General features: G+C 46.7%; 1 protein-coding gene across 1 annotated transcript in view; it reads right to left on the minus strand.

The window, feature by feature from the left end:
* Positions 1–755: 755 nt before the first annotated feature.
* The window catches only part of LOC309816136 (protein FAM170A-like), a gene marked incomplete at both ends in the record, with an annotated part of 81,642 nt that continues 59,470 nt past the window's right edge, over positions 756–22,927 (minus strand). The window contains 2 exons of the mRNA XM_082646799.1: positions 756–1,474; positions 3,540–3,591. Of these exons, the coding sequence (XP_082502925.1) occupies positions 756–1,474; positions 3,540–3,591 (771 nt within the window). The remainder of the gene's footprint in view (positions 1,475–3,539; positions 3,592–22,927) is intronic.

Here is a 22,927-nt window from a genome sequence, read left to right on the forward strand (position 1 = left end):
AGAGCATCTTGAATGAAGGGCAGGCCAGGTCCCCTTGAGGGAGGTTATACCCTGGTTTACTACCAACTATCCCGAGGGTGCTTTCTTCTCCCTGGAAGGGATAAAACAACTGAGGTAGAACAGGAAGAGACAAGAAGCACTCCAAGCTCTGCTGGTCAGGGTTACCCTCCAGCATTGCCTTAATGCTCAGAGCCACACACACCACAGTGAGCTTGGCTCCAGATCAACTACCACGCAACGAAGGTTCTGGAACATTTCCATATTTCGGGGGACCTCATTTCCACGTGACTCTCTTTCATATTCCCCTTTGTCACAGAAGGCTAGGTCCAGTGGTCCGGGTGAGATCTCGGCTCAGGCCCAAGGCTCTCAGACCTCAAAGTTCTGGTCCTGCAAGGGCCCCTGTCCTCTCTTGAGACCACTCCTGGCTCTCTCTGCCGAGAAGGAGCTGCTGGCAGTACGTCCTCTAAGAGTTGAGGTCCATCGTGCAGACCCTGAGAAAACTCCTAGGAAAAGGCTCCACATTCTTATTGAAGTCAACAGAGCTCAATTCCTTTGGAAGTGCTGGGTGTGTCCCAAGTTGATGCAACTTCAGAGCCATTAGGTCAACCAGCACATGTGTGCGGCTCCTTCCATTAGACTCCTCTGGGCCCTCATGACATAGGCTCAGAAGACTGCCAGCCTCAAGCCTTACCTCTTCCAAGACCACACCGTCTCCAGGATCTTCTGTCCCATGAATCTCAGTTGCTGTGTGGAAATCAAAAGAGAGGAAAGAGCCTGCCTACGGGGTCTCTTTGGGCTGGGGCCTTCTTGCTTCTCTTCCTCCTCCTCCTCGTCCTCCTCGTCCTCCTTGTCCTCCTCCTCGGGGTGATTTCGGATTCCACATTGCCCATCCACTGGGCCATGTTGAGATGAAAGATACGGCAGCTGAAGCCCTCCAGGACGCCGCCCTTCACGTGCTGCTGGAGGATCTCCAAGGTGGGGAAGACCCGGCAGCAGGCCATGCACCTGAAGCCAGTCTCCATGGTCACCATCCAGTCCGGTGTCTTGGCCCTGGGTGTCTCCTCGACGGCAGGTGACCCTGATGGGCTGCCTGGCTCTGCCCTTTCCTCATACTCTTTCTCCTCCCCAGTGGGCTCACTGTCAGACAGGAGGTTTTCGGTGGACACATCAGAGGGGTAAGTGTCTACTGTGCATGCATCCTCAGGAAGGGTCACTTCTTCTATCCTCAGCTGCTTTTCAGGCAACTCCAAGGGTTTCTTTTTCTTCCAGGAGACAGCGACACCCTTGTTCACTTGTACCTGCATGTAGTATATTTTCATGCCCCTTTCCTCTTTGTCTGTGTGCAGATTGTTCTTACAGGGTGAAGAGGGTGAGGAGGAGACACAGTGTGATGGGGGAGCGGTCTCCCCTTTTTCCTGAACCTGGGCTAGGGGTGCGGTAGGCTGGGCAGTGTCTCGATGTGATCGCCGGATTCCTGAAAAAGGAAATTAAAAACATAATAACATGCATGGGCCATGCCAGAAGCTGAGGGAGCAAGTGTGGTAGACGAGAGAGGGACATTTGCATGACGTAGCTATGTCGTGAGCTTGGTGTCTGTTGGCCGTAGGAGGCAGTGGTGTATCTGGTGTCATCTGTGGGCTTTTTTCTGCGTGTTGGGGGATACTGGAGCGGTGTCTGTATACACGGGTGTGGAGTACAGTGGTGAGGACTGTGGTATGTCAGGGATGCGGATGGATGCGTGTATGACGAGGAGTGTGAGTTTGGGAATACCGGTGGTGCATTCCTTGTGGAATGGGGCGGTGGTGCAGGAGGAGAGTACTGTGGATCACGTGCTTGGGGTTCTTGTGTGCACTGAGAAGGGCTGTGCCTGGAGGGCGCAGGTGTGTGTGAGCTGTGTGGACCTGAGCTGGATGGTGCTGCTCTCAGGCTGGAGGTTTGTGATGCAGAACTATGTCCTTCTCTGGAAGCAAAGGCAAAGAGAAACCCTACATTTTCCTCTGAAGATGCTTAATCTGGTCCCTCTTCCCTGAACCTCAAGTCCAGACCTTTCCGGCCCCTGCTCCTTGACTTCCCCACCATGGTAGTACCAGGATTCACACCCGCCCCCCACCCCTGACTCAGCTGGGATCCACGCCCTCGTAACAGCTCAGCCATCCGGCCCAGGCTCCTCCACAGAGCCCTCATCACCTCTGATGACCCTGGGTTTCCTCTCAGCCTCCCTGGGATCTGTGTGCCTCCTGCCTCACAGCCAAGCACCCCCTCACCTGAGGAGCCCCGCGCCCTTACCGGCATAGATGAGCTTGCGTGGAGAAGAAGCACAGGAGAAGTGTTTAGGGGCAGAGGAGACCTCCCCTGCCCCTGGGCTGCAGCCTTGGGCCACCACAGTGGATCCAAGCCGAGGGGGATCCTCTTGTGACTTCGAGATTCCTGAGGGAGGAATGAAAGGCTCAGGGTGGGTTCATCAGTCCTCTGTCCACAAATATTTACTGAGAGTGACACGTCTCAGGTGCAGTGAATACACACAGTTGAGAGTGTGGTTCATCCTGCTCATCTCTGCACTACGACACACACACACACACAGACACAGTCACACACACACACACACAGGAACATAGAGAAAAATATTCTGAATGGTTAGGGGCAGTCCTTGCCTTCCCCAGCCTGTCCCAGCCACTGCCTGAAAATCTGCCTGCTGTCTAGACCTCCATTGCCAGGGCCAACCCTACAGTCTCCAGTGTCCTGGGCCTGGAAGGAGCTACTGGGCTCTAATCTGGGGCAGAGACGTCTCGCTGGAACTCTGGGGTAACCACCCCCGCCCAGGGTAAGCTACTCGCCTACATTTAATGCACGCAGGCACCACGTGGCCCGTGGCTCTCAGAGCTCCCCGCAGGACCCTGAGGACATTTCTCACCCCCGCCCACGTGGTCTCAGTCTCTGGAAATCCCTTCCTTTCCCTTGATCTCCTTTGGGCAATTCTTCCTGTTGAAGGAATAAAACCTCCTTGCTTTCAATATGACACCAACCCTAGACAAACAATCTTCTTTCGAACTGCATTCCACTTGTCAAGATACTTTTCAACAGGGCCTTCAACTCATGGGGCTTCTCTTTCCACTTTGGTAAAAGAGGCCAAGCAACCCATGGGTCTCTCTCAGCATCCTTGCATCCTTCACATCCCCCACCTCATGTCCACAGGGAAAGATCCAAGAGCATAAGAGAGAAATCGGGGACTGAGAAAAGCTGCACCTCTAGGTCTGTGCAAGCAGGATGCAGCCTGCTGTGAGTCCGACAAAGCTCCAGGCCCGGCAGCCCCAGAAGAGAGTCCCCAGACCAGCGGAGCTGACCTCCCATCTCCCAGGGGGCATCTGGCCGTTCTGTGCCATCTCACACCACAGGGACGCTCCGGATGGATACGGCAGCATCAGTGAGACGAGGTCTCTCGCTCCCTGCTTCACAGGTGACACGTTCTCAGTCCCCCGCTTCCTAGAGAAGCTTCAGTTTGGCAGAAACCCATGTGCCCCAGCAAGTTGCCCCCCACATACCTCCTCCGTTCTCGGCAGTTTCCTGGGACTCTTCATTTTCCAGATGTTTCCTCTTTTGTCACCGTTTCATGGTACTAACTAGAAGTCTCCCTTAGAAGATGCCTCAAGAGATGTCCAACTCCTCCTCTTCCCTACAGGTTGGCCCTTCTTGGCTCTTGGGCAATCCGTTGAAATGATTCAATACAAACAAAAATAGTCAAGTCTCGTAAATTGCTGAAAAACTTGTACCACTTAGTAAACCAGGAGTACTGCCTAGTGCTCACCAGGGCTGTTCAGTTTCCAAGGATGCCAGGCGCACAGCAGGATTCTGTGACCTCAATGATGACATCAGAGCATTCTGTGGACCTAGGTTCAGCACAGTCACTGCAATAGCACAGGCCCCGTTTCCAAGAACAATTCCTGTTTCCCAGCCGAAGCTTTCCCATGAAAGGGAAAGGTTCATACCATATCTATTATAAGTTGTATCATACCATATCTATTATAAAATGAACATTTTGATTGGAGATCTTTTAATATCTTTTCTAGAGAGATTTAATATGAATATTTTAAATGGTCTCCAGTTTCCCTGTGGATTATTGACATTTTAAACTCTGCACTTCAATTTTCCCTCAATACGTGTAATTTTGTCACAGCTATTTCTGTACTTAAAGATGAGTAACTATATAATTGATTTCTTCATTTTTTTCCCATCTCTTTCCAAGGTACTGAATTTGATTTTGTCTTACGAATGAGTGAAAAATGCAAGTCCGTGAGTCAGGACATTGGGCCCTTTACCAAGTAACTCAACCTGTCTGGGCTTCAGCTTCTGTCTGTGCGATCGAGAGGCTTGGCCTAGTTGACTTTTCAAATGCTGTGTTTCTTTGATTCACTCTCACGTACTGATCTGCTACTTAGAAAGAGGGCGTGTTCTCATAAAGTAAGAACAGTCGTTTTTTAATCCTTTGTTTGGGCGGAGTTTAAGTGGTCGTACTCAGTTTGTCAGTTTTATTTACTTTTACGTATGCTTAGTTTAAGTAATTTATATGGCTCTTGTGACAATTTTCAGATCTTATTTTTTTCTTATTTTTTTTTTACAGTTTCTAATTTGCTATCGCCTGTATAGAGGAGCGTGATTGACTTTTAAAATTTATTGATCTTGTATGTGTGTGCCTTGTTGAACCGTCTTATTAGTTCCTGCTAGTTTATCTGTGGGTTCTTTTGGGTTTCCTAGATAAATGAACATATTAAATGTAAATAATGTGTTCATTGGATAAAGTTCATCTTCTTGCATCTCTCTATATAGAAGCAATATGTTGAATTGATTTAAATATTTAAATACTTACATACCTGTTATCACATTCTAACATTCTTTATCTTATTTTCTTTCAATCAATATTATGTTTTCAAGATTTATCCACGTGAAATCATATAGATCTAGGTCTTTGATTTTTGACTGTTTGATATTATTTCATCATATGCATATAGCATCATTTATTTTCCATTCAAGCATTATTGGACAATTGGATTGTTTCCCTCCCTTCTCTAGAACAAACAACATTTCCTAGAATATCCCTGAAGATGTTTGACAGTCGAGAAGGGCCAGGCTGCCCGAAGGATTGCTACTTGCTTTTAGCCACCTTCCAACAGGCTGTCTCCAGCCAGCAATTTGAAGCACAGCTGAAATGAGAACTGCCCCAAATGTGAAGATCTTAGGAGCTTCCTAGAAGGTGGGAGGTTAATGATAGGCATCCTGCTGGGATCCCAGGGGAGTCTGAGCTGGCCTGAAGCTCATCTTCCTCCTCCACCTCTCAAGAGAAATGTGGAGGAAAGAAGACTTCAAAAACTGTGAGCAGGCAGAGGGAGAGATATTGGGGGCCGAAGCTGTAACTGAGGTCTTGGAGAGGGCTGTGAGCACGCAGAGCCTCTAGAGAGCCAGGCTCTGCCTTCTGAGAACTTCTCCCCTAAGGCTGCTCATAATTCACGTGATACCAGCCATATAGAGCCGACTTGGCCCACACTGTCACAGAAAGCCTTATCAGAATCTCTTCTTCTTCATACACTCTTGTGTCTGTTACTTGGTTATTGCCTTTGGTACTCCAGTGATGTGAACCACAATCGCCAGGGGATGGAGGACACTAGTGACCCATCTTGCTCTGTGGCCTCAGTCCACAGCTTGAGGGTAAGGGAAGAGACCAAATGAAGGTCAAGAAGGAAAGATGGAGTTTGAAGAGAAGGCCTGAGTTAAGGGTGTCTTCTCAAGTCTTGATGACTGAAATGTAGCTCCAGTACCTGAAGTCCTGCTTGTTCTCAAGGCTGACCGCGGGGCTGGGTGCACTCAGTGAAGGAACCGTATACACTTAGTATTTCCTTGCTTGCTTTCTCACAATTGCCCTCCTCTGATACACCCTCTGCAAGACTGATCTTCCCCTGAAACAACTTTCCACCTGCCACTGTCATCTCATGAACGTTTGCTTCCCCTTCCTAGTGTCCCCCTAGAATGCCATTGCAGCCAATTCATAATTTGATAATCATGCTGCTTACCATATTCTCAGCAACTTCTGAGAAATTTTATTCGCTTTATTCCATAGTCTTCACCCATCAATAATCTTCCTTAACTTCCTAGCTGCAGGTTAACCCATTCGGAATCATTTCTTTTGCTTTCTCTTCTTTGGCAAATCCTTTCTATCTTTTAAGGTCTTTTTCTTGTCTCTCTACCATCTTGCCTTCCTGAACTTCTTTTTTTTCCGTTTAAGTAACCTTTCAATCTCCTTCCCCAATTTCCTCATACACATTGAGAGTTTATTCCTCACACGTTAGACAGCGGTTTATGAATGGCCAGGCATAATGGACTCAGAATGAGTTGGCACCCCCGAGGTACCTGTCTTGCTGGGGAGCCACAGGTGAAGGGCTGTCTGCTGGACACATGTTTGCATGGAGTCAGGCTGAGTGGCCTCAGGGTGTTTGCTCTGCCCTTGTGTGTGTTTCTCCCTAGTTGGTTTCCTTGTCCAGCCACCTGTGACCTCCCTCCATCCAGCCCAGGGAATCCTTCTCATCACAGGGGTAGGATGTTTGTCTCATTTTCCATCACATCCTTTCCGCAAAGTTTGGTTGTGAGTTGTTCCCATTCCAAAGACCTTTCCTCTTTGAAGAGAAAAGAGAAAATCTTGTCTCTCCTTTTCTCTCACTTCACTTCTGCTCTATTATCTCCTCCGTCCAGAATGGCCCACTGACTCACATGTGTGTAGATCCAAAGATGGCAAGAAATGCCAGCAATTCTGAGATAATAATACGGATGGATCAGGAAAACTTGAAAACCTTTATCCCGCCACATTAAAAAAAATTGCACTTCCAGTGTATTCAGAGTCTCAGTGTAGAAACACAAATGATGTAGAAATTGAATTACACTCAAGTTTTTCTTTCCTCCTTTCCTGATTTATTCTAATCCTCCAAGTTAACATGATGAACTCTTTGTTGTGTAAAGTTTCAGACATTTTCTACCCATGCACACTTTTCTTCTTTTCACATAAGAGTGTGAACTAGGTCACTTTCAACATGCTGTGATTCTGTGATTCACTGTCTCCCACCGAGTCATCCACGGATAAAGTCATCTGTTTCATGGAGAAATATTTCCAATAGCTAATAGCCAATGTCTGTGGAGTGCTTACTCAGTGTCGGTTTCTTGTTACTACTTTACAGATCATTTGTACAACGTACTCATGGACCAGGTACAATTATGACCCCCAAGTGACAGATAAGTGCAGATAAGTACAAATAAATACAGAGGCCAAGTGACTTGCCCAAGACACTGGAGCAAATCAAAATCCATGCCTCTGTAATCATTTTGCTCTATTGCCTCTGTCTGGGAGGCTTGATGATTTGGCAACTAAAACCTTAAATATCATGTTCCATTTTTATATCTGTGACACAAGCGTGGGGCTGTGATACAGGGTAAGTAACCTGACTACTTTAGAAAACCCTTATGCACCTGGATGAAAGTAAGCCAGGGACTGCAAGCCATAGATTTAAGGTTTCCTACCAACTTTTAAAAATAGCTTCTTGAATGCAATTTATGTAGTGTCAAGTCTAGGATGTAGTCCAAATAGTAACAGAAAAATGGAGATATGTAGGAAAATACTTAAAGTTGACAAGTATTGGGAGTGTAGTATTTTTGGGGCCAGCGTGTAGACCACAGGAAAACTTGCTGTTTCCATCCCAAAGGGAAGAGCCCTACGTTGCAACTGCCAAGGTCCCTGGGGCAGCAAGTGTGCTCACTGCTTAGTAAAGAAGCATCCTCAGTTTGATAGAATCATATGGGAGCCTTACATTTGGTTAGCAGTTCTACATTCTTGATGTAATAATATTTTCAGGGTGTGGGAGTGTATCAAGCTCTGAAAATACCCTTGGAGAGATCTGCTTATTAAGTTTGGCTTTTTCAATCTCCCTACTACTTCTTTACTAAACACCAGGCGGTTTCCTTCACTTTTCAGAACCATGTTGTTTTTCCCTTGTCTAATGAACTTTGAAATACTTTTGGATGAGCTATTAAGTTTGGGGAAAAATAAACATCTCTTTAAAATAAGGAAGATAAAAACAATGACAAGTAGAAAAAGCTCTAAAACAGAGAATATCCTCCATTCTAGCCACTGACTGGGAGTGGAAGGTTCGTGCTCGCTGTCTAGGACGTAGAAATAAAAGCTGAGGAGGCGCTGAGGTGTCTCCTGGATCTCTATGAGCCTCTATCATTTCTGCTGAGTAGGGTTGACAGATAAAATATAGGCTGTTTAGTTAAATATGAATGTTTGAAAAACAACGAGTACATTTTGAAGATAAGTATGCCCCAAATAGTTCAAAAATAAAGACTTATTTTTCATGTGAAGTTCAAGTTTAACTGGGTATCCTGTATTTTTATTTACTAAATCTGACAGCCCTACTGATGACCCACAATGGAGGCAGTTGAGGAGGGGTACATGCTGGCTCTCGGACAGTCAGAAATGGCTTCAGCAGATCCAGGTACAGTATGAAATTCTTTTTGGATGTAGCTCAGAAGCCATGGCCAGCCCTTGACTGCAGGTACTGCCTCGGGTTTCCCTGAGGTGGGGTAAACCGTCCTCTTAATGGCCTTTTGGTAAGTCTGGAAGACCATATCCAAAGGGAGCCCCAAAGTCAGTTTCATCCTCACAACCATGTTTCCAATTCCTGGAATTGGCTGCATGTGACTCACAAGAGCTGAGGAGGTTTGTGGAAGTTGGGAGTGTCATAGCTTGAACCCTTTGTAGGTAAAGTTTTGCTGTTGTGAGAGTTTTAACAGGAGCAATGTGAAAGACTCCAGGTCCCCAGGTAGATAGAAATAACCCTGTTCTACCTGTGTGTATGTGACAAGTCTCTAATAGTTCAGAGAGCAAGTATCTGGTCTTAGAAAGACTGATCCAAGCTTGGATGTTTCTGGTGTCAAGGCAAGGCCCTGAGTATCAAGTTCACCTTTTATGGTTGAGGAGACAATAAGGTGGTCAGAAGGGAAATCATGGAGGAGACCTTGGCTTCATCCATCGTGCAGGCTTGTATATGTGGTTCTATGTAGATTGTGTTTCAAAGGTGGAGCTTGTTTACAACTATGAACATTCTCCGATGTGCTTTTTGGACCTTCATTCCCAGAGCGAGAGCAGTGCCGAGGCTCTAGAAATGCCGTGGATATTCTGAGCTGTCAGTGGCATTTCCCCGGGACTGTTCCCTTGGTGCCGCTCCTTGAAATGTCCAAAGGGATTATCATGTGTCTTGTGGCGGGTCCTAGCATTGTGAAAGGAAGCTGCTGCACCCGGCTCAGAGGATTTCGCATGTGGTGGGAGGAGGAGGAGTACTACGACTATAAATTGTATCACATAATATCTATTCCATCTTGAGAGTGGGGTTGGGGGGTTATGAAGGGGGGCTTTTATTGTACTTTTATACATTGTACCCTTGAAACTAATTCAATTTTTAAAAATTAATTAATTTATTTGGGGCTGCATTGGGTCTTTGTTGCTGCTAGCGGGCGTTCTCTAGTTGCAGTGAGCGGGGGCTCCTCTTGGCTGTGGTGCACGGGCTTCTCATTGCAGTGGCTTCTCTTGTTGCGGAGCATGGGCTCTAGGCACGCAGGCTTCCGTAGTTGTGGCACGTGGGCTCGGTTGATGTGGCACACGGGCTCTAGAGCGCAGGCTCAGTAGTTGTGGCATGCGGGCTTACTTACTCCGTGGCACGTGGGATCTTCCCAGACCACGGCTGGAACCCATGTCCCCTGCATTCGCAGGCATATTCTTAACCACTGCTCCACCAGGGAAGCCCGATAATTCAGCTTTTTATAAAGAGAAGATTCCTAATATTATTCCAAAATTTTAAAAATATGTAGTTGGATAACACTATGAAAAATTAACTGATATATTCTTTTATTATTTCTCTTTGCTCCCTGGATCTTTTTCCCCATCCAGTCAGCCAGGCACTGTGAGTTCACTGCATTAGGAAGGTAAAGACTCAGCAGAAATGAGGGAGAAAAACAGAAAAGTCTCAGCTTTGGAATGTTCACAACGGAGGCCACAGTAGAACAGGTGAGAATTCTGTGAACCAAAAATAAATGTCGTCTCAAATGCAAAAATGTATTCTCTGCACTGGGAGGCAGGGGAGGGAGGGAGGGAAGGACTGAAGGAGAGAGATCAGTGTGGCCAGGGACATGGAGACTGTGCTTGAGGACGATATGCCCAGGAAGAGAATCAGAATCTGGAGAAGATTCAGCCTGAACGTGATCTTTGCCTCCAGCCAGCACCCTCATCTCAGACGTTGGGAAATTCAGAGAGAGAGTGGGAGTACGTCAGGAGGGCCACGCGCATAGTCTGTGTGGCAGGGGTTGTGGCCGTTCCCTATTTGTGAGGAGTCCCCAGCAATTTGCAGGCCTCTTCTGGAAAATGCTGGCGGACGTCTCTAGTGCTTATGTGAAAGCTTGTTCACAAACCTAGAAAGATACAGATGTAGATGACAGATAGATGCATAGATAGAAAAATGTCCTTAAATAAAAGCTCCAGGAAAGGTTTGGAAAATGCCCTTTATTGCATAGGACGCTTCTATTGTCATATGATGTTAGACTGAGTGCCGGTCCCTTCATCCTCCTTCAGACCACGGCATTCTGTCTGCTAATCTCCCGAGGGTCCTTTCTTCTCCCTGGAAGGGATAAAACAAATGAGGTAGGACAGGAAGAGACAAGAAGCACTCCAAGCTCTGCTGGTCAGGGTTACCCTCCAGCATTGCCTTAATGCTCAGAGCCACACACACCACAGTGAGCTTGGCTCCAGATCAACTACCACGCAACGAAGGTTCTGGAACATTTCCATATCTCGGGGGACCTCATTTCCACGTGACTCTCTTTCATATTCCCCTTTGTCATAGAAGGCTAGGTACAGTGGTCAGGGTGAGATCTCGACTCAGGCCCAAGGCTCTCAGACCTCAAAATTCTGGTCCTGCAAGGGCCCCTGTCCTCTCTTGAGACCACTCCTGGCTCTCTCTGCCGAGAAGCAGCTGTTGGCAGTACGTCCTCTAAGAGTTGAGGTCCATCGTGCAGACCCTGAGAAAACTCCTAGGAAAAGGCTCCACCTTCTTGTTTACGTCAACAGAGGTCAATGCCTTTGTTAGTTCTGGGTGTGTCCCATTTGTTGCAACTGCAGAGCCATTAGGTAAACCAGCACATGTGTGCAGCCCCTTCCCTTAGACTCCTCTGGGCCCTCGTGACATAGGCTCAGAAGACTGCCAGCCTCAAGCCTTACCTCTTCCAAGGGACGGCCACACCGTCTTCCAGGATCTTCTGTCCCATGAATCTCAGTTGCTGTTTGGAACTCAAAGGAGTGAAAAGACCCTGCCTGCGGGGTCTCTTTGGGCTGGGGCCTTCCCCCGTGGGCTGCTCTCCCTCATTCTCCTTTTCTTCTTGCTTCTCTTCCTCCTCCTCCTCCTCCTCCTCGTCCTCTTCCTCAGGGGTGCTCTCGGATTCCACATTGCCCATCCACTGGGCCATGTTGAGATGAAAGACACGGCAGCCGAAGGCCTGCAGGACGCTGCCCTTCACGTGCTGCTGGAGGATCTCCAAGGTGGGGAAGACCCGGCAGCAGGCCATGCACCTGAAGCCCGTCTCCATGGTCACCATCCAGTCCGGTGTCTTGGCCCTGGGTCTCTCCTCGACGGCAGGTGACCCTGATGGGCTGCCTGGCTCTGCCCTTTCCTCATACTCTTTCTCCTCCCCAGTGGGCTCACTGTCAGACAGGAGGCTTTCGGTGAACACATCAGAGGGGCAAGTGCCTACTGTGCACGCATCCTCAGGAAGGGTCACTTCTTCTATCGTCAGCTGCTTTTCAGGCAACTCCAAGGGTTTCTTTGTCTTCCAGGAGACAGCGACAACCTTGTTCACTTGTACCTGCATGTAGTATATTTTCATGCCCCTTTCCTCTTTGTCTGGGTGCAGATAGTTCTTACAGGGTGAAGAGGGTGAGGAGGAGACACAGTGTGATGGGGAAGCGGTCTCTCCTTCTTCCTGATCCTGGGCTAGGGGTGGTCTAGGCTGGGCAGTGTCTCGATGAAATCTCCGGATTCCTGAAAAAGGAAATTAAAATCATTATAACATGCATGGGCCATGCCGGAAGCTGAGGGAGCAGGTGTGGTAGACGAGAGAGGGACATTGGCACGACATAGCAATGTCGTGAGCTTGGTGTCCGTTGGCCGTAGGACGGAGTGGTGTATCTGGTGTCATCTGTGGGCTTTTCATGTGCGTGGGGGGGTATACTGGAGCGGTGTCTGTATACAGGGGTGTGGAGTATGGTGGTGAGGGCTGTAGTATGTGAGGGATGCGGCTGGATGCGTGTACGATGAGGAGTGTGAGTTTGGGAATATCGGTGGTGCATTCCTTGTGGAATGGGGCTGTGGTGCAGGAGAGTACTGTGGAGCACGTGCTTGGGGTTGATGTGCACTGAGAAGGGCTGTGCCTGGAGGGCGCGTGTATGTGTGAGCTGTGTGCACCTGAGCTGGATGGTCCTGCTCTCAGGCTGGAGGTGTATGATGCAGAACTCTGTCCTTCTCTGGAAGCAAAGGCAAAGACAAAGCCTACATTTTCCTCTGAAGATGCTTAATCTGGTCCCTCTTCCCTCCACCTCAAGCCCAGACCTTTCCGGCCCCTGCTCCTTGACTTCCCCACCATGGTACTACCAGTATTCACACCGCCCCCCCAGACTCAGCTGGCATCCACGCCCTCGGAACAGCTCAGCCATCCTGCCCAGGCTCCTCCACAGAGCCCTCATCACCTCTGATGACCCTGGATTTCCTCTCAGCCTCCCTGGGATCTGTGTGCCTCCTGCCTCACAGCCAAGCACCCCCTCACCTGAGGAGCCCCACGCCCTTACCAGCGTAGCTGAGCTTGCGCGGAGTAGAAGTACAGAAGAAGTATTTAGGGGCGGAGGAGACCTCCACTGCCCCTGGGCTGCAGCCTTGGGCCACCACAGTGGATCCAAGCCGAGGGGGATCCTCTTGTGACTTCGAGATTCCTGAGGGAGGAATGAAAGGCTCAGGGTGGGTTCATCAGTCCTCTGTCCACAAATATTTACTGAGTGTGTGACACGTGTCAGGTGCAGTGAATACACACAGTTGAGAGTGTGGTTCCCAGTGGATCCTCCAGGATTTAATTCCAATCAATACTTATTCTCTCACTGTCTAGTTGGTAATGTAGGCCTCGGTGGTGACTGTGAGTGTGTGGGAAGAGTGAGTGATGTGTATCAGTTAAGTCTGTGGTAAGTGTGGGGTTGGCATGGGGAGCACAGTGCAGATGTGTCTATCTGTGTCTGTGGCCTTTGTGTGCATTTTTTCTGTTCAGAAGTCAGGAATTCTGGGACATGTAACGTTTCCTCATTACATGGTGTGGCTTGTATTTATGGTGCGTGTTCATTCATTCATTCACCAAGATTCAGTAAGCAGCTACTCCTGTGTATCCGGCACTCTTCCATTGTTGTAGTCTTTGGTAACGCTGCACATTCTAGTAGGGGAAGACACACACTAAACAAAACTACAATAAATATATAATACATCAGCTGGTGGTAAGTATATAAGGGTTGCCAGACTTAGCGAACAAGAATACAAGGCACCCAGTTAAATTTCAATTTCAGATAAACCCAGAATAATTTTTTAGTGTAAGTATTCCCATGCAGTATTTGTTCTTACTTAGTTTTAGTGTAAGTATGGCCCATACAATATTTGGGACATACTGATACTGAAAAATTACTTGTTGTTTATCTGGAATTCAAATTGAACTGGATAGCCCATATTTTCTCTGGCAATCCTGACATGGGTTACTGAGACTGTGGTTTACTGTGGTTTGTACAAAGCGGGTCTGGCATTACTCAAGAATGTGTTACAAGTGTGGTGTGTATGACACGTGACTGGTTCTTACAGAGGTATTTAGCGATGGCTGAAGTTAGCTGTGTTTGTGCGAGAGTTGTGGAGATACATATATATATATATATATATATATATATATATATATATAGTGTGTGTGTGTGTGTGTGTGTCCTATATATATAGTGTGAGTGTCTATATACATATCTCATCTCCAGCGTTTGGTGTTGGAGGAGAGGATTGTGATACAGGTGGGTTGTATGAGAACGTAGTACAGGAGGGATCCGTGTATATACCTCCATGTGCTGTGTGTGGTTTACTAAGGAAGTTAAATGTGGGGTGTGTGATATTTTTGCTGCATCAGAGTGTACATGGGTGTATGAGTTACTGTCTCATAAAACACCCCTAACAAGAATTCTGTATACACTCTTACGTACACCGAGTGTCAGCCAGGTCCAGGCAGGGTGACAAGAACTTTACCACACAGACTTTATATCTGGTAAGCACTCTAACCCCATTCATCTCGCTCTTCTCTGCACTACCACACACACACACACACACACACACACCCACACACACACACACACACCCACACACACACAGGAACATAGAGCAAAATATTCTGAATGGTCAGGGGCAGTCATTGCCTTCCCCAGCCTGTCCCAGCCACTGCCTGGAAATCTGCCTGCTGTCTAGAGCTCCATTCCCAGGGCCCATCCTACAGTCTCCAGGGCCCTGGGCCTGTTAGGAGCTACTGGGCTCTAATCTGGGGCAGAGGCCTCTAGCTGGAGCTCTGGGGTGACCACCCCTCTCCCAGGGCAAGCTACTCGCCTCCATTTAATGCACGCAGGCACCACGTGGCCCGTGGCTCTCAGAGCTCCCCGCAGGACCCTGAGGCCATTTCTCACCCCCGCTCACGTGGTCTCAGTCTCTGGAAAACCCTTCCCTTCCCTTGATCTCCTTTGGGAAATTCTTCCTGTTGAAGGAATAAATCCTCCTTGCTTTCAATATGACACCATCCCTAGACAAACAATCTTCTTTCAAAGTGCATTCCACTTGTCAAGATATTTTTCAACAGGGCCTTCAACTCATGGGGCTTCTCTTTCCACTTTGGTAAAAGAGGCCAAGCAACTCATGGGTCTCTCTCAGCATCCTTGCATCCTTCACATCCCCCACCTCATGACCCCAGGGAAAGATCCAAGAGAATAAGAGAGAAATCGGGGACTGAGAAAAGCTGCACCTCTAGGTCTGTGCAAGCAGGATGCAGCCTGCTGTGAGTCCGACAAAGCTCCAGGCCCGGCTGCCCCAGGAGAGAGTCCTCAGACCAGCGGAGCTGACCTCCCATCTCCCAGGGGGCATCTGGCCGTTCTGTGCCGTCTCACACCACAGGGGCCCTCCAGAGAGATACGGCAGCATCAGTGAGACAAGGTCTCTCGCTCCCTGCTTCACAGGTGACACGTTCTCAGTCCCCCACTTCCTAGAGAAGCTTCAGTTTGGCAGAAACCCATGTGCCCCAGACAAGTTGCCCCCCACATACCTCCTCCGTTCTCGACAGTTTCCTGGGACTCTTCATTTTCCAGATGTTTCCTCTTTTGTCGCCGTTCCATCGTACCAACTAGAAGTCTCCCTTAGAAGATGCCTCAAGAGATGTCCAACTCCTCCTCTTCCCTACAGGTTGGCCCTTCTTGGCTCTTGGGCAATCCGTTGAAATGATTCAATACAAACAAAAATAGTCAAGTCTCGTAAATTGCTGAAAAACTTGTACCAATTAGTGAACCAGCAGTACTGCCTAGTGCTCACCAGGGCTGTTATGTTTGCAAGGTTGCCAGGCTCACAGTGGAATTCTGTGACCTCAGTGCTGACATCAGTGCATTCGGTGGACCTAGGGTGAGCACAGTGTCTGCAGTAGCACAGGCCCCATTTTCAAGAACAATTCCTTTTTCCCAGCCGATGCTTTCCCGTGAAAGGGAAAGGTTCCTACCATATCTATTATAAATTGTATCATACCATGTCTATTATAAAATTCACATTTTGATTGGACATCTTTTAATGTCTTTTCTAGAGAGATTTAATATGAATATTTTAAATGGTCTCCAGTTTCCCTGTGGATTATTGACATTTTAAACTCTGCACTTCAATTTTCCCTCAATACGTGTAATTTTGTCACAGCTATTTCTGTACTTAAAGATGAGGAACTATATAATTGATTTCTTCATTTTTTCCCCATCTCTCTCCAATGTACTGCATTTGATTGTGTCTTGCGACTGAGTGAAAAATGCTAGTCCTTGAGTCAGGACATTGGGCCCTTTAGCAAGTAACTCAACCTATCTGGGCTTCAGCTTCTGTATGTGCGATCAAGAGGCTTGGACTAGCTGACTTTTCAAATGCTGTGTTTCTTTGATTCACTCTCACTTACTGATCTGCTCCTTAAGAAGAGGGTCTGTTCTCATAAAGTAACAACAGTCTTTTCCTAACATTGGGTTGGGCGGAGTTTAACTGTTCGTACTCAGTTTGTTAGTTATATTGCCTTCTACGTATGCTTAGCTCTAAATAATTTATATGGCTCTTGTGACAATTTTTAGATCTTCTTTTTTCCTTATTTTCTTTTACAGTTTCTATTTTGTTATCGCCAGTGTAGAGGAGCCTGATTGATTTTTAAAATTTATTGATCTTGTATGTGTGTGCCTTGTTGAACCGTCTTATTAGTTCCTGCTAGTTTATCTGTGGGTTCTTTTGGGTCTCCTAGATAAATGAGCATATTAAATGTAAATAATGTGTTCTTTGGATAAAGTTTATTTTCTTGCATCTCTATATATAGAAGCAATATGTTGAATTGATTTAAATATTTAAATACTTACATACCTGTTATCACAATCTAACGTTCTTTATCTTATTTTCTTTCAATCAATATTATGTTTTCAAGATTTATCCACGTGAATCCATATAGATCTAGGTCTTTGATTTTTGACTGTTTGATATTATTTGATCACATGCATATAGCATCATTTATTTTCCATTCAAGCATTATTGGACAATTGGATTGTTTCCCTCCCTTCTCTAGAACAAACAACATTTCCTGGAATATCCCTGAAGATGTCTGACAGTCGAGAAGGGCCAGGCTGCCCGAAGGATTGCTACTTGCTTTTAGCCACCTTCCAACAGGCCGTCTCCAGCCAGCAATTTGAAGCACAGCTGAAATGAGAACTGCCCCAAATGTGAAGATCTTAGGAGTTTCCTAGAAGGTGGGAGGTTAATGATAGGCATCCTGCTGGGATCCCAGGGGAGTCTGAGCTGGCCTGAAGCTCATCTTCCTCCTCCACCTCTCAAGAGAAATGTGGAGGAAAGAAGACTTCAAAAACTGTGAGCAGGCAGAGGGAGAGATATTGGGGGCCGAAGCTGTAACTGAGGTCTTGGAGTGGGCTGTGAGCACGCAGAGCCTCTCGAGAGCCAGGCTCTGCCTTCTGAGAACTTCTCCCCTAAGGCTGCTCATAATTCACGTGATACCAGCCATATAGAGCCGACTTGGCCCACACTGTCACAGAAAGCCTTATCAGAATCTCTTCTTCTTCATACACTCTTGTGTCTGTTACTTGGTTATTGCCTTTGGTACTCCAGTGATGTGAACCACAGTCGCCAGGGGATGGAGGACACTAGTGACCCATCTTGCTCTGTGGCCTCAGTCCACAGCTGGAGGGTAAGGGAAGAGGCCAAATGAAGGTTAAGAAGGAAAGATGGAGTTTGAAGAGAAGACCTGAGTTAAGGGTGTCTTCTCAAGTCTTGATGACTGAAATGTAGCTCCAGTACCTGAAGTCCTGCTTGTTCTCAAGGCTGACCGTGGGGCTGGGTGCACTCAGTGAAGGAACCGTATACACTTAGTATTTCCTTGCTTGCTCACACTTGCCCTCCTCTGATACACCCTCTGCAAGACTGATCTTCCCCTGAAACAACTTTCCCCCTGCTACTGTCATCTCAGGAACATTTGCTTCCCCTTCCTAGTGTCCCCCTAGAATGCCATTGCAGCCAATTCATAATTTGATAATCATGCTGCTTACCATATTCTCAGCAATTTCGGATAAATTTTATTCACTTTATTCCATAGTCTTCACCCATCAATAATCTTTCTTAACTTCCTAGCTGCAGGTTAACCCAATCGGAATCATTTCTTTTTCTTTCTCTTCTTTGGCAAATCCTTTCTATCTTTTAAGGTCTTTTTCTTGTGTCTCTACCATCTTGCCTTGCTGAACTTCTTTTTTTTCCGTTTAAGTAACCTTTCAATCTCCTTCCCCAGTTTGCTCATAAACATTGAGAGTTTATTCCTCACACGTTAGACAGCGGTTTATGAATGGCCAGGCATAATGGACTCAGAATGAGTTGGCACCCCCGAGGTACCTGTCTTGCTGGGGAGGCACAGGTGAAGGGCTGGCTGCTGGAAACATGTTTGCATGGAGTCAGGCTGAGTGGCCTCAGGGTGTTTGCCCTGCACTTGTGTGTCTCCCTAGTTGGTTTCCTTGTCCAGCCACCTGTGACCTCCCTCCATCCAGCCCAGGGAATCCTTCTCATCACAGGGGTAGGATGTTTGTCTCATTTTGCATCACATCCTTTCCCCAAAGTTTGGCTGCGTGTTGTTCCCATTCCAAAGACCTTTCCTCTTTGAAGAGAAAAGAGAAAATCTTTTCTCTCCTTTCCTCTCACTTCACTTCTTCTCTATTATCTCCTCCGTCCAGAATGGCCCACTGACTCACATGGGTGTAGATCCAAAGATGGCAAGAACTGCCAGCAATTCTGAGATAATAATATGGATGGATCAGGAAAACTTGAAAACCTTTATCCCGCCACATTATAAAAAATTGCACTTCCAGTTTATTCAGAGTCTCAGTGTAGAAACACAAATGATAGAGAAATTGAATTACACTCAAGTTTTTCTTTCCTCCTTTCCTGATTTATTCTAATCCTCAATGCTAACATGATGAACTATTTGTTAGGTAAAGTTTCAGACATTTTCTACCCATGCACACTTTTCTTTTTTTCACATAAGAGTGTGAACTAGGTCACTTTCAACATGCTGTGATTCTGTGATTCACTGTCTCCCACCGAGTCATCCACGGATAAAGTCATCTGTTTCACGGAGAAATATTTCCAATAGCTAATAACCAATGTCTGTGGAGTGCTTACTCTGTGTCGGTTTCTTGTAACTACTTTACAGATCATTTGTACAGCGTACCCATGGACCAGGTACAATTATGACCCCCAAGTGACAGATAAGTGCAGATAAGTACAAATAAATACAGAGGCCAAGTGACTTGCCCAAGACACTGGAGCAAATCAAAATCCATGCCTCTGTAATCATTTTGCTCTATTGCCTCTGTCTGGGAGGCTTGATGATTTGGCAACTAAAACCTTAAATATCATGTTCCATTTTTATATCTGTGACACAAGCGTGGGGCTGTGATACGGGGTAAGTAACCTGACTACTTTTGAAAACCCTTATGCACCTGGATGAAAGTAAGCCAGGGACTGCAAGCCATAGATTTAAGGTTTCCTACCAACTTTTAAAAATAGCTTCTTGAATGCAATTTATGTAGTGTCAAGTCTAGGATGTAGTCCAAATAGTAACAGAAAAATGGAGATATGTAGGAAAATACTTAAAGTTGACAAGTATTGGGAGTGTAGTATTTTTGGGGCCAGCGTGTAGACCACAGGAAAACTTGCTGTTTCCATCCCAAAGGGAAGAGCCCTACGTTGCAACTGCCAAGGTCCCTGGGGCAGCAAGTGTGCTCACTGCTTAGTAAAGAAGCATCCTCAGTTTGATAGAATCATATGGGAGCCTTACATTTGGTTAGCAGTTCTACATTCTTGATGTAATAATATTTTCAGGGTGTGGGAGGGTATCAAGCTCTGAAAATACCCTTGGAGAGATCTGCTTATTAAGTTTGGCTTTTTCAATCTCCCTACTACTTCTTTACTAAACACCAGGCGGTTTCCTTCACTTTTCAGAACCATGTTGTTTTTCCCTTGTCTAATGAACTTTGAAATACTTTTGGATGAGCTAGTAAGTTTGGGGAAAAATAAACATCTCTTTAAAATAAGGGAGATAATAACAATGACAAGTAGAAAAATCTCTAAAACAGAGAATATCCTCCATTCTAGCCAATGACGGAGTGGAAGGTTCGTGCTCGCTGTCCAGGACGTAGAAATAAAAGCTGAGGAGGCGCTGAGGCGTCTCCTGGATCTCTATGAGCCTCCATCATTTCTGCTGAGTAGGGTTGACAGATGAAATATAGGCTGTTTAGTTAAATATGAATGTTTGAAAAACAACGAGTACATTTTGAAGATAAGTATGCTCCAAATAGTTCATAGGATCTACTTATACTAAAAATAATGACTTATTATTCATGTGAAGTTCAAGGTTAACTGGGTATCCTGTATTTTTATGTACTAAATCTGACAGCCCTACTGATGATCCACAATGGAGGCAGTTGAGGAGCGGTACATGCTGGCTCTCGGACAGTCAGAAATGGCTTCAGCAGATCCAGGTACAGTATGAAATTCTTTTTGGATGTAGCTCAGAAGCCATGGCCAGCCCTTGACTGCAAGTACTGCCTCGGGTTTCCCTGAGGTGGGGTAAACCTTCCTCTTAATGGCCTTTTGGTAAGTCTGGAAGACCATATCCAAGGAGAGCCCCAAAGTCAGTTTCATCCTCACAACCATGTTTCCAATTCCTGGAATTGGCTGCATGTGACTCACAAGAGCTGAGGAGGTTTGTGGAAATTGGGAGTGTCATAGCTTGAACCCTTTGTAGGTAAAGTTTTGCTGTTGTGAGAGTTTTATCAGGAGCAATGTGAAAGACTCCATGTCCCCAGGTAGATAGAAATAATCCTGTTCTACCTGTGTGTATGTGACAAGTCTCTAATAGTTCAGAGAGCAAGTATCTGGTCTTAGAAAGACTGATCCAAGCTTGGATGTTTCTGGTGACAAGGCAAGGTCCTGAGTTTCAAGTTCACCTTTTATGGTTGAGGAGACAATAAGGTGGTCAGAAGGGAAATCATGGAGGAGACCTTGGCTTCATCCATCGTGCAGGCTTGTATATGTGGTTCTATGTAGATCGTGTTTCAAAGGTGGAGCTTGTTTACAACTATGAACATTCTCCGATGTGCTTTTTGGACCTTCATTCCCAGAGCGAGAGCAGTGCCGAGGCTCTAGAAATGCCATGGATATTCTGAGCTGTCAGTGGCATTTCCCCGGTACTGTTCCCTTGGTGCCGCTCCTTGAAATGTCCAAAGGGATTATCATGTGTCTTGTGGCGGGTCCTAGCATTGTGAAAGGAAGCTGCTGCCCCTGGCTCAGAGGATTTCGGATGTGGTGGGAGGAGGAGTAGTACTACGACTATAAATTGTATCACAGCATATCTATTCCATCTTGAGAGTGGGGTTGGGGGGTTATGAAGGGGGGCTTTTATTGTACTTTTATACATTGTACCCTTGAAACTAATTCAATTTTTTAAAATTAATTAATTTATTTGGGGCTGCATTGGGTCTTTGTTGCTGCTAGCGGGCGTTCTCTAGTTGCAGTGAGCGGGGGCTCCTCTTGGCTGTGGTGCACGGGCTTCTCATTGCAGTGGATTCTCTTGTTCCGGATCATGGGCTCTAGGCACGCAGGCTTCCGTAGTTGTGGCACGTGGGCTCGGTAGATGTGGCACAGGCTTTAGAGCGCAGGCTCAGTAGTTGTGGCGCGCGGGCTTAGTTACTCCGTGGCACGTGGGATCTTCCCAGACCAGGGCTCGAACCCATGTCCCGTGCATTCGCAGGCATATTCTTAACCACTGCTCCACCAGGGACGCCCGATAATTCAGTTTTTTATAAAGAGAAAATTCCTAATATTATTCCAAAATTTTAAAAATATGTAGTTGGATAACACTATGAAAAATTAACTGATATATTCTTTTATTATTTCTCTTTGCTCCCTGGATCTTTTTCCCCATCCAGTCAGCTAGGCACTGTGAGTTCACTGCATTAGGAAGGTAAAGACTCAGCAGAAATGAGGGAGAAAAACAGAAAAGTCTCAGCTTTGGAATGTTCACAATGGAGGCCACAGTAGAACAGGTGAGAATTCTGTGAACCAAAAATAAATGTCGTCTCAAATGCAAAAAAGTATTCTCTGCACTGGGAGGCAGGAGAGGGAGGGAGGGAAGGACTGAAGGAGAGAGATCAGTGTGGCCAGGGACATGGAGACTGTGCTTGAGGACGATAGGCCCAGGAAGAGAATCAGAATCTGGAGAAGATTCAGCCTGCACGTGATCATTGCCTCCAGCCAGAACCCTCATCTCAGACGTTGGGAAATTCAGAGAGAGAGTGGGAGTACGTCAGGAGGGCCACGCGCATAGTCTGTGTGGCAGGGGTTGTGGCCGTTCCCTATTTGTGAGGAGTCCCCAGCAATTTGCAGGCCTCTTCTGGAAAATGCTGGCGGACGTCTCTAGTGCTTATGTGAAAGCTTGTTCACAAACCTTGAAAGATACAGATGTAGATGACAGATAGATGCATAGATAGAAAAATGTCCTTAAATAAAAGCTCCAGGAAAGGTTTGGAAAATGCCCTTTATTGCATAGGACGCTTCTATTGTCATATGATGTTAGACTGAGTGCCGGTCCCTTCATCCTCCTTCAGACCACGGCATTCTGTCTGCTACTCTCCCGAGGGTCCTTTCTTCTCCCTGGAAGGGATAAAACAAATGAGGTAGGACAGGAAGAGCCAAGAAGCACTCCAAGCTCTGCTGGTCAGGGTTACCCTCCAGCATTGCCTTAATGCTCAGAGCCACACACACCACAGTGAGCTTGGCTCCAGATCAACTACCACGCAACGAAGGTTCTGGAACATTTCCATATCTCGGGGGACCTCATTTCCACGTGACTCTCTTTCATATTCCCCTTTGTCACAGAAGGCTCGGTCCAGTGGTCAGGGTGAGATCTCGGCTCAGGCCCAAGGCTCTCAGACCTCAAAGTTCTGGTCCTGCAAGGGCCCCTGTCC

This window comes from Mesoplodon mirus (genome assembly GCF_964341445.2).
Source record: "Mesoplodon mirus genome assembly, contig: SUPER_14_unloc_2, whole genome shotgun sequence".
NCBI lineage: Eukaryota > Metazoa > Chordata > Mammalia > Artiodactyla > Ziphiidae > Mesoplodon > Mesoplodon mirus.